The sequence below is a fragment of the Nerophis lumbriciformis genome, linkage group LG07 (assembly GCF_033978685.3).
Source record: "Nerophis lumbriciformis linkage group LG07, RoL_Nlum_v2.1, whole genome shotgun sequence".
Classification (NCBI taxonomy): domain Eukaryota; kingdom Metazoa; phylum Chordata; class Actinopteri; order Syngnathiformes; family Syngnathidae; genus Nerophis; species Nerophis lumbriciformis.
In genome coordinates, this window is record NC_084554.2 from 13780685 (window position 1) to 13793349 (window position 12665).

At 40.3% G+C, this 12665-nt stretch overlaps 1 protein-coding gene across 2 annotated transcripts in view; it reads left to right on the forward strand.

Annotated features, from left to right (window-relative positions):
• Positions 1–12665, forward strand: part of plxdc2b (plexin domain containing 2b) — a 142410-nt gene that overhangs the window by 107559 nt on the left and 22186 nt on the right. For both annotated transcript variants that reach the window (XM_061965785.1, XM_061965786.1), the window contains 4 exons: positions 3492–3587; positions 3679–3760; positions 9350–9410; positions 9501–9639. In XM_061965785.1, the coding sequence (XP_061821769.1) occupies positions 3492–3587; positions 3679–3760; positions 9350–9410; positions 9501–9639 (378 nt within the window). The remainder of the gene's footprint in view (positions 1–3491; positions 3588–3678; positions 3761–9349; positions 9411–9500; positions 9640–12665) is intronic.

Genomic DNA, 12665 nt, shown 5'->3' on the forward strand with positions numbered 1-12665 from the left:
TTACATGGCCTTTCCTTTTAACAACACTCAGTAAACGTTTGGGAACTGAGGAGACACATTTGTTAAGCTTCTCAGGTAGAATGATTTCCCATTCTTGCTTGATATGCTTGTTCAACAGACCGGGGGTCTCCGTTGTAGTATTTTAGGCTTCATAATGCACCACACATTTTCAATGGGAGACAGGTCTGGACTACAGGCAGGCCAGTCTAGTACCCGCACTCTTTTACTATGAAGCCACGTTGATGTAACACGTGGCTTGGCATTGTCTTGCTGAAATAAGCAGAGGCGTCCATGGTAACGTTGCTTGAATGGCAACATATGTTGCTCCAAAACCAGTATGTACCTTTCAGCATTAATGGTGCCTTCACAGATGTGTAAGTTACCCATGTCTTGGGCACTAATACACCCCCATACTATCAAAGATGCTGGCTTTTCAACTTTGCGCCTATAACAATCCGGATGGTTCTTTTCCTCTTTGGTCCAGAGGACACGACGTCCACAGTTTCCAAAAACAATTTGAAATGTGGACTTGTCAGACCACAGAACCCTTTTCCACTTTGTATCAGTCCATCTTAGATGAGCTCAGGCCCAGCGAAGCCGACGGCGTTTCTGGGTGTTGTTGATGAACGGTTTTCGCTTTGCATAGGAGAGTTTTAACTTGCACTTACAGATGTAGCGACCAACTGTAGTTACTGACAGTGGGTTTCTGAAGTGTTCCTGAGCCCATGTGGTAATATCCTTTACACACTGATGTCGCTTGTTGATGCAGTACAGCCTGAGGGATCGAAGGTCACGGGCTTAGCTGCTTACGTGCAGTGATTTCTCCAGATTCTCTGAACCCTTTGATGATATTACGGACCGTAGATGGTGAAATCCCTAAATTCCTTGCAATAGCTGGTTGAGAAAGGTTTTTCTTAAACTGTTCAACAATTTGCTCAAGCATTTGTTGACAAAGTGGTGACCCTCGCCCCGTCCTTGTTTGTGAATGACTGAGCATTTCATGGAATCTACTTTTATACCCAATCATGGCACCCACCTGTTCCCGATTTGCCTGTTCACCTGTGGGATGTTCCAAATAAGTGTTTGATGAGCATTCCTCAACTTTATCAGTATTTATTGCCACCTTTCCCAACTTCTTTGTCACGTGTTGCTGGCATCAAATTCTAAAGTTAAAGATTATTTGCAACAACAAAAAAAATGTTTATCAGTTTGAACATCAAATATGTTGTCTTTGTAGCATATTCAACTGAATATGGGTTGAAAATTATTTGCAAATCATTGTATTCCATTTATATTTACATTTAACACAATTTCCCAACTCATATGGAAACGGGTTTTGTATATTACATACATTTTTTATTTAATAAGCATGGTAAAAGCTAGTATGCTAAGATGCTTTATATAGTTAAAAAGAAACTGCTTGAATCGCAGCTTTGTGTTATTAGCAGTGGCGGTTCTCGCTTCAAACACACCCTGGGCATTAGCCCCCTGCATAATTATGTTTGCTAACTATTTATATTCTTTGCAGGTCAAATGTAGTGACTTTTTTAATCCAGCAGGCGGTGAATGATCATTATGAAACACTTACACAGTATCAGTGCAGTGTCAATACAGGTAGTGAGTGTGCCATATACTCACTGTGGTGTCATTTACCCAGTACTATTGCTTATCGATTGCCTCCAAAATAAAGTTACTATAAAACCGAAGCACGCAAAGGAAAACACAGTACTGTTAGTTCCTCGTTTATCTTATGATAAACAAATTATTGCAAAGTGCAATTCTTATTGATAAATTAAATATTTTCATAAATTGTATAAATAGCAACTGTTATTAGCAACTAGGAACTCTTCCAAATAAATGTTTTAACATAATTAGAGTCCTCTAAAGTATTCAGACCCCTTTTAAATTGTTCGCTGTGTTTCATTGCAGCTTTTTACCAAAATCAAAAGAGTTCATTTTATTTCTCATTAATGTGCACCCCATCTTGACAGAAAAAAACAGAAATGTAGAATCTTTTGCAAATTTCTTAAAAAATTTTTTTTTTTAAAGTCACATGCAAATAAGTATTCAGACCCTTTGCTCAATACCTTGTTAATGCACCTTTGGCAGCAATTACAGCCTGAAGTCTTTTTTTAATACAATGCCACAAGCTTGGCACACCTATCTTTGGACAGTTTGGCCCATTCCTCTTTGCAGCACCTCTCAAGTTAAGTTAAGTTAAAGTTAAAGTACCAATGATTGTCACACACACACTAGGTGTGGTGAAATTTGTCCTCCATCGCCTTGATCACCCCTGGGAGGTGAGGGGAGCAGTGGGCAGCAGCTGTGCCCGGGAATCATTTTTGGTGATTTAACCCCAATTCCAACTCTTGATGCTGAGTGGCAAGCAGGGAGGTAATGGGTCCCATTTTTATAGTCTTTGGTATGACTCGGCCGGGGTTTGAACTCACAACCTACAGATCTCAGGGCGGGCACTCTAACCACTAGGCCACTCCATCAGATTGGATTGGAAGTGTTGGTTTTCATCCAGGATTTGTTTTATTTATTTTGTGAAGCCACAATATTTGAAGAGCAGCTGTATATTCACCTGAATAATACATACACAACAACAACACAGCAAGGGCTAAAACTTGAATGAGCAATGCAACATGCATATAGAAAATAGTTAACCCCTACTCTTCAACTTTTCAAATGTTCTTGTAATCAGACAACATATTTGGTATATTAGATGGAATTTTTACCTGTCTTCTTCAGAAGGGTCACCTGACCACTGACATGTTGCCTATCAGCTGTTCTTTTAGGCCTGTCAAGTCTACCTGGTTGGCTATGCCCCGCCGCCGCCGCTGATTACAAGAAAATTTGAAAAGTATATGAAGAAGAAAACATAAAGAACCTTTTTGAGTAACTTACCCTACAAGCTTGATGCTAACATATAATGGAAAATTCCATAGACAGGCTAAACGATACTACGGACATGAGTGTGAGTTCATCATCATGGCTCCCAACCTGATTATAATGGACACCTTTGCTGTGTCAGTGAAAAATGCCAAAAATAGTGTATCGAATCTAAAAACCTGGTATCCCAGTCACTAATACTGTGCAGTATCTTTTTTAAATTATTATTTTCTTGTATTTTTTTCCAATGAAAACAAGCGGTGGGTCGCAAATGAGTATGAATAGTTTTAAGTTGTCTGATAATGGTGGTGTTGCTCCAGTCAATCCACTAACAGTCTTCTATTAAACCTGAGGGACGACAGCCGTCTCCCTGCAGCCAACATGCGTCGTCTGGCATGGATTATTTCTTATTTATTAACGACAGCGGAGGATGTATGGCGCTGTTGCCCGGGCTTGTTTTCTTCCGTCTGCAGCCTCTGATTTATTTTGCTCCCACTTGGCCATTTGCACAAAGAGAGAGAGGCATACAATGTTTGACCTCATTCTGCCGTCTTGTTTGTCCTACTTTTTGCCTTCCCTCTCTCACCTCCTCCGAGACGTGAGGCGTAGGACCATCTACGAGTACCACCGCGTGGAGCTGACCAAGACCAGGATCACCAACGCCACAGCGGTGGAAATGACCCCCCTGCCCAGTGAGAAAAAATAAATGAGAGTTTCGTGAGTGTGTGTGTGTGTGTGTGTGTGTGTATGTGGACACTTTGACAGAATGTTCTTCCTCTCCAGCGTGTCTCCAGTTCAACACGTGTGACGCCTGCATCTCCTCACAGATTCACTTTAACTGTAGCTGGTGCCATCGACTCAACAGGTTGGTGGCTTCAAGCTCAGATCCTCACATTTATCACACTTGTGATATACTATCTAAAAAGTACACTTAAGATATATACTCAACAAAAATATAAACGCAACCCTTTTGTTTTCGCTTCCATTTTTCACGAGTTGAACTCAAAGATCTAAAACTACACAAAAGACCTATTCTTCTCAAATATTGTTCACAAATCTGTATAAATTTGTGTTCGTGAGCACTTCTTCTTTGCCAAGATAATCCATCCCACCTCACAGGTGTGGCATATCAAGATTCTGATTAAACAGCTTGATTATTGCACAGGTGTGCATTAGGCTGCCCACAATAAAAGGCCACTCTGAAATGTGCAGTTCTGCTTTATTGGGGGTTTATTTTGCTTTAAAGCAGTCAGTATCTGGTGTGATCACCATCTGCCTCATGCAGTGCAACACATCTCCTTTGCATAGACTTGATCATGTTGTTGATTGTGGCCTGTGGAACGTTGTTCCACTCTTCAATGGCTGTGTGAAGTTGCTGGATATTAACAGGAACTGGAACACACTGTCGTATACGCCCATCCACAGCATACCAAACATGCTCAATGGGTGACATATCCGGTGATTATGCTTGCCATGCATGAACTGGGATGTTTTAATCTTCCAGGAATTGTGTACAGATCCTTGCAACATGGGGCCGTGCATTGTCAAGCTGCAACATGAGGTGATGGTCTCGGGTGAATGGCACAACAATGGGCCTCAGGATCTCGTCGCAGTGTTTCTGTGCATTCAAAATGCCATCAATAAAGTGCACTTGTGTTCGTTGTCTATAACAGTGTTTTTCAACCACTAAGATACAGTCTGGTGTGCCGTGGGAGATGATTTAATTTCACCTATTTTTGTTAAAAATATGTTTTGCAAATGGTGTGTTGTTGTTGAGTGTTGCTGCTGTCTCGAGCTCGGCAGAGTAACCGTGTAATACTCTTCTATATCAGTAGGTGGCAGCCGGTAGCTAATTGCTTTGTAGATGTCGGACACAGCGGGAGGCAGCGTGCAGGTAAAAAGGTGTCTAATGCTTAAACGAAAAATAAACAAAAGGTGAGTGTCCCTAAGAAAAGGCATTGAAGCTTAGGGAAGGCTATGCAGAAAACTGATGGCGACAAAGTAAACAAAAACAGAATGCTGGACGACAGCAAAGACTTACTGTGGAGCAAAGACGCCATCCACAATGTACATCCGAACATGACGTGACAATCAACAATGTCCTCACAAAGAAGGATAAAAACAACTGAAATATTCTTGATTGCTAAAACAAAGTAGATGCGGGAAATATCGCTCAAAGGAAGACATGAAACTGCTAAAGGAAAATACCAAAAAAAGAGAAAAAGACACCAAAATAGAAGCGCAAGACAAGAACTAAAACACTACACACAGGAAAACAACAAAAAACTCCAAATAAGTCAAGGGGTGATATGACAGATTGTGACAGCACACCTACTTTGAGACAAGACCTATAGTGATGCATGGTTGGTTCAATCAATCATCAATCAATGTTTATTTATATAGCCCTAAATCACAAGTGTCTCAAAGGGATGCACAAGCCACAACGACATCCTCGGTACAGAGCCCACTTAAGGGCAAGGAAAAACTCACCCCAGTGGGACGTCGATGTGAATGACTATGAGAAACCTTGGAGAGGACCGCATATGTGGGTAACCCCCCCGCCCCCCCCACCTCTAGGGGAGACCGAATGCAATGGATGTTGAGTGGGTCTGACATAATATTGTGAGAGTCCAGTTTGGTTTAAAGTCATATCCAACAATTGCAACAACGACTTTTTACTGTCAATTGAGTTTAGTTTTTTAATGATTTCTGCTGGTGGTGTGCCTCCGCATTTTTTCACCGCAAAAAATGTGCCTTTGCTGAAAAAAGGTTGAAAAACACTGGTCTATAACATACGCCTGCCCATACCATAACCCCCACCTCCACCATGGGCCACTCCATTCACAACGTTGAAAACAGCAAACCGCTCTCCCACATGCTGTCTGACATCTGCCCTGAACAGTGGAAACCCGGGATTAATCCGTGAAGAGAATACCTCTCCAACGTGCCAGATGCCATCGAATGTGAGCATTTGCCCACTCATGTCGGTTACGACGACAAACTGCAGTCAGGTCAAGAACCCGATGAGGACGACAAGCATGCGGTTTCTTACAGTTTGTGCAGAAATTCTTTAGTTATGCAAACCAATTGTTGCAGCAGTTGTCCGGGTGGCTGGTCTCAAACGCCTTTGGAGACGGCTCAAAGTAGTGAAATGAACATTCAATTAACGGGCAAGAGCTCTGGTGGACATTCCTGCAGTCAGCATGCCAACTGCACACTCCCTCAAAACTTGTGGCATTGTGCTGTGTGATAAAACTGCACATTTCAGTGTGGCCTTTCACTATGGGCAGCCTAAGGTACACCTGTGCAATAATCATGCTGTTTAATCAGCATCGTGATATGCCACACATGTGAGGTGGGATGGATTATTTTGGCAAAGAAGAAGGGCTCACTAACACAGATTTGTGAACAATATTTGAGAGGAATAGGTCGTTTGTGTATATCATCAATCATTTGTAAAAAGATTATTTATGTAGCCCTTAATCACAAATGTCTCAAAGGGCTGCACAAACCACAACAACATCCTCTGATGTAATCCTACATCAGGGTAAAAAAGGACTCGACCCAATGGGAATATAGTAAAAGTTTTAGATCTTTGAGTTCAACTCATGAAAAAGGGAGTAAAAACAAAAGTGTTTTGTTAGTATATTTTCGTTCAGAAAAGTACACTTAAGGTAAATCATAATATTCACCTTCATGTTCTTCTCTATTCTTTTTATTCTTTATTTTCCCTCCTTTCTTTTCTATTTTTCATTCATTATTTCTGTCTTCATTTTTCTTCTTTTTCCTTCTGCTTTATTTTTCTTCTTACTACTTTTTCCTCTTTGATATTTCTTCTATTTTAATTTGTTCTGTCTTCCTTTATTTTTATTTTATTTTTTTATTGCTGTTTTAGATTTTTTCTTTCTTTTATTTTTTCTTTCTTCTTTTCTTTTTGTTTTTGTTTTTCTTCCTTTTTCCCTCTTCTTTTCTTGCAAGTTATTTCTTGCTTACTTATTATTCGTTTTTCGGCTTTGCTCTGCTTTCTTCCTGTTTTCCTTTTTAATTATTTATTATTTAATTGTTTTTTTCTTTCTAATTTTTGCTTATGTTTTTCTACCATCTTTTATTCTTATTTTCTTGTTCTTTCATCTTTTTCTCTGCTTTGTAATGGTAAATTGTAACCACTCAACATTTCAGGCTTTTTCCCCTCTTCTGGATTATACAAAAAAATTAAAAATAATTACTTATGATTTTTTGTGGCTTGTGTACCCCCTTCATCAAATGAGGTGAAGATTACGCTGTTGCTTTTTGTTTGTTAGTCCCTGTGTGTCCGCCCGCTATGTAGCCAAGATGTCTCAGTGTGATCACACTTACGTACTCAAAAGACTAAGTACGCAAGCAGCACGAGTATGAGCTCAGTCCCTGGTCAGCCATGTTTTTTCTTTGCATTTGACTGCGAGGCTTTGAGGTCAAACAACGTCAGCTGCAGCCTCAATGCAAACACAGAGGTCATTACAGTGTGCCCTGACTAAAGCACACACAGCGTCAAAAACACACTCTGTTGACCTTTTTATGTGGTGCCACATTTTTTTCATATTATGAATACTGTAAGTGCGAGTGAAGAGGCGTTGTGTTTCCTGCAGGGGATGAAAAATGGCTAACTGTTTTGTTGGGCAGAAAAGAAAGCAGCTAAGAAACATTTCAGCGTTTATTTTTACGTCAAAGAATTTTGAATTATATCCAATTATCTTGAATGAAGTCATTAAGTCAAGGAGGGATGCTGCATGTTCATTAGTGTTGCAAAGGAATGTGAAGTGCCAAACAAACCGGCATTTAATGAGCATGTGACCGATCCACAGTGTAGCCTGTCAGGGAGCTGGGATAGACTTCAGCTCACCTTTGACCCTGAACAGTATAAGTGCTAGCAAACGAATATGTTTTTCTCAGTGTTGTGCTGTTCAAACTCAAATCACTCTATTTCTATAAAGCGCTTTTCATACATAAAAGAAATGCAACGCAAAATGCTTTATAGACTTACAAATAATACCCTAATGGCCCACATCCCTCATCATCACACGCACAAACACAAATATCAAAAACAAACACATATGAACAAATTGATATATGGCTGAGTACAGAGGAGCCAGGTGAGCAAACACTATCACAGGAGCCATCTGCTCCATGCGATCATCAGACCACGGCCACCAGGACGCTGACACAAAGCGCCCACCCTCAGCACAGCCTATAACCCCTGATAAAGATGGCTCCCTTTGAGGAACGCTGGAAAGTAAAGATAATAAAACCTTTAAAATAGTAAGAACCATGAGTAGGAATAAAGGATCAAATACAAATAAAACATATGAAGATTGAACATATTAAAACAAATATAGAGTAAATATGTAATAAATAAATCGAAATAAATAAAATATTGAATAACTGATAAGATAAAAATGATGACTTTAACATAATGACTTCAATAAAATTAATAAATATTAGCTAAAAGCCAAATCAAAAAGTTGGCTCTTCAGCCTGCTCTTAAAAAACATGAATGTTCTCTGCAGCCCTGAGGTCCTCCGGCAAGCTGGGCCATAATAGCGGAAAGATGCCATCCCGTGACTTTGTGTCCTGACTTTTGGAAAAAATTAAGAGATGAGTGATGGAGGATCTCAGGGTCCGCGAAGGTTCGTAGGGCAGAAGCAAATCTGAACGATAAGAAGGCCCAATAAAATAAAAACATTTATAAACCATAAGAAGAACCTTAAAGTTTATCCCGAAACACACGGGGAGCCAATGCAGAGATTTTAAAACTGGTGTAATGTGAACCCGGGTTCTGGTCTTTGTCAAGACACATGCTGCTGAATTTTGGAGCTTTTGTAAAGGTGCAATAACCTTTTTAGGAAGACCAGAAAGCAGGGCGTTACAATAATCTATACTACCGTATTTTTCGGACTATAAGTCGCAGTTTTTTTTCATAGTTTGGCCGGGCTCCAGTGCGACTTATATGTTTTTTTCTTTTTTTATTATGCATTTTCGGCAGGTGCGACTTATACTCCGAAAAATACGGTACTTGTAATAAAAGCATGTCTCTGTGTTGCCCTGAGAGAGAATTGGGCGAAGTCTTGCTATATTCTTAAGATGATAAAAATATATTTTAGTTATTTTTTATATGAGGTATAGAACTAAGGTCAGAGTCGAAAACTGCACCCAGATTTTTCACTTGTAGTAATGGCGTTAAAAAAAACTATTGTAGTTTTGATATGTGTTTCTCTCTCGGGACCTCAGGGTCAACGACTAAAACTTAAGTCTTGTCCTGGATAAGCTGTAAAAAGTTATCTGCCATCCAGGATTTGATATCGAAAATGCAATTAAAGGAGTATCAATTGGTCTTGTGTCATGTTATGCTGGTTAAGCTAAGTGCATTGCTTCAGGACAGTTATTTTCTGTTGGTTGACAGCCTGTTCTCTCCTTGCAGATGTTCAAGTGGTTTTGACCGCCATCGGCAGGACTGGGTGGACCACAGCTGTCCAGATGAGGTGAAGGGAAAAGCTGTGCAAATACAGCACTTTAGTTCAGCACCACACTCTGCTGCTGTCCATGTCTTCTCATAGGTTTTGTTTTTCCAGACGAAGGACAAAATGTGTGACATAATAGACACCACGTACCTGTACCCTGTCACCACCTCCATTGCTGCCAAGACCACACCCAAGAGCAAAGAAGCCACGCCTTCCAGCTCACAGCCTCCCACCAGTGCCCCCACTGAAGGTATGTTGTTCTTTTCCAGCAGATTGCTATCGATGCGAGCAATGGTCCACAAATCATCCTGCTAACAATCCGTCTTAATGCATTCCTGTAAGAAGATGTAGCTCTTGCTTTTGTCTTGCCTTCCTCTTCTTCAAACAGTCAAGCGTCCCTCTGAGAGAGTTTAGCAGTGAAGGACAGGGGGGTCACGCTTTGATTTTGCAGCGTCAAGTAGCGAGCGCATGATCCACTGCTGCCCAGCGGGAGGCTGAAAATGTGCATCTCGCAGGAGAAGGAGAAGAAAAGTGTATTTTTTTTACTGGTGACAGGAAAATAGACAAGTTGTCCTCCAAACGTTCTTCCCGTCCTTTGCCAAAAAAGTCAGACCAACATTTATTTTAGCAAGGGGCCATTTGACTTAATCTCTTAGTCAGGTCAGGAACAATACCAAAGTAATCTCAGGGCATTCAAACAATCGCAACCGGACTGTTTAGTTTGTCTTAGAAGACGTTTTGCCTCTCATCCAAGTAGGCAAAGTAGCCTCTCATGCTCATAGACTTAGATTGGTCAGATCTAGTCTTGATCCTGAAACACACAGGGAGCCAATGCAGAGATTTAAAACTGGTGTAATGTGAGCCTGCCTTCTGGTCTTCGTCAGGACATGTGCTGGTCAGATCTTTTCTAACGGCTGGTGCTAAAACCCCAAATATTTATAGTCCAACGCCAGGAGAGTGTGCCTGGGCAAGGATGGTTTGCCCCGTTGTAGTGAAGCCTACTTGGATGAGAGGCAAAACGTTGTCTAAGACAAACCATACAGCTCAGTTGCGATCGATTGAAAGCCCTGAGATTACAATGACCTGGATAAATCAGAACATTCATACACAATGCCAAAGTACAGCGGTATCTCAAATTACAAGCACAATGTCTATGGATGTTCTCATTCATCCAAGCCATTGTATTATTAGAACATACAAGAAGGTAGGTTTGAAGCTGTCTTTTTGATTGATTGATTGAAACTTTTATTAGTAGATTGCACAGTACAGTACATATTCCGTACTATTGACCACTAAATGGTAACACCCGAATAAGTTTTTCAACTTGTTTAAGTCGGGGTCCACGTTAATCAATTCATGGTTCATGCTCATGGACTTAGATTGGTTAGATCCAGCTTTATAGACTTAGTTTGGCTAGAACTATATCTGACCAATTGATCAGAACTAGAAAAACTGATCAGTCCAGTTGCGATCGATTAAATGCCCTGAGAATACAAGCACAATGCGTTCTACGGCCAAGCTCGTAACTCCAAATACTTGTATCTCAAATCAGTGGAAAATGTAAATACATTCAAATCAAATTCATTTGTGCTTTTGAAATGTAACATGCCTATTAAAAAGAAAAACTTTTTTTTTAAATTAGAAATATTGTTTGAAAAACATTACAATCGCTTGTACTACAAACAACTTCTGTAGTGTTAGGCAATAATGTAATAATATTGTTGAGCATTTACCTTTGGGACCGGACTAATGCGGCGTATCCGTCAGGCTGCTTCTCCATCCAGTGTTGCTGATAATTATTCCCTTATTATAAGCGACGTGTTAGCTGTTTGCGTGTCTCTCTCGTGACATCTGGCAACACTGTCTCTATTTAGGAACTAGGAAATCGCTGTTTATGATGTATTTGAGTGACAGACCGGAGAAGTTAGTTGTCAACAATGGATACAGTATGTATGTCTGTGTACCAAAGGTAATGGTTGACCCTGCAGTTCTTTCGGAACAAACACAAACATAGCAGCTGCAGCGTGTCAATATTAATAAATGTTTGTTGTTTGTGGCTGAATGCCATGGTGCTTGACTCACAGAATAGGCTAATAACAGGTAGGACATGTTTTTAATGGTTTCTTTTTCTGATTTGGCTGTCCGCTTCTCCTACACGCTAACTTTCTTAGTTAGTTCAGGTGGTTGGAGGGCAGGATATTGATCTCTAAACACATCAACTGTGTAGCCAGTATTTATTTTTGTTTCTTGTATAATCAAAGCATGAATCTCAGTCTTTAACATATCTTTATTGATCAAACGTCACACCCTGGTACAAATATTACTTCAACTGACGGCGGAAATGCTCGTAACTTAAGGTATGTTTGCAACTCTAAGCATAAAAGGACACTGAGATACCGCTCTTATCTCAAAGTACTCGTATGGTAAGGTACTCGTAAGTTGAGGTACGGCTGTATTCACAAACATTAATGAGACAGTTGGGAAAAAAACTGAAGTGAAGAAAGCAAGGAAGATATGCAAATGTTATCTTGACATGCTTGAGTATTAACTCATCCTTGTTTACAAACCCCGTTTCCGTATGAGTTGGGAAATTGTGTTAGATGTAAATATAAACGGAATACAATGATTTGCAAATCATTTTCAACCCATATTCAGTTGAATATGCTACAAAGACAACATATTTGATGTTCAAACTGATAAACTTTTTTTTTTTTGGCAAATAATCATTAACTTTATAATTTGATGCCAGCAACACGTGACAAAGAAGTTGGGAAAGGTGGCAATAAATACTGATAAAGTTGAGGAATGCTCATCAAACACTTATTTGGAACATCCCACAGGTGTGCAGGCTAATTGGGAACAGGTGGGTGCCATGATTGGGTATAAAAGTAGATTCCATGAAATGCTCAGTCATTCACAAACAAGGATGGGGCGAGGGTCACCACTTTGTCAACAAATGCGTGAGCAAATTGTTGAACAGTTTAAGAAAAACCTTTCTCAACCAGCTATTGCAAGGAATTTAGGGATTTCACCATCTACGGTCCGTAATATCAAAAGGTTCAGAGAATCTGGAGAAATCACTGCACGTAAGCAGCTAAGCCCGTGACCTTCGATCCCTCAGGCTGTACTGCATCAACAAGCGACATCAGTGTGTAAAGGATATCACCACATGGGCTCAGGAACACTTCAGAAACCCACTGTCAGTAACTACAGTTGGTCGCTACATCTATAAGGCGAAAACCGTTTATCAACAACACCCAGAAACGCCGTCGGCTT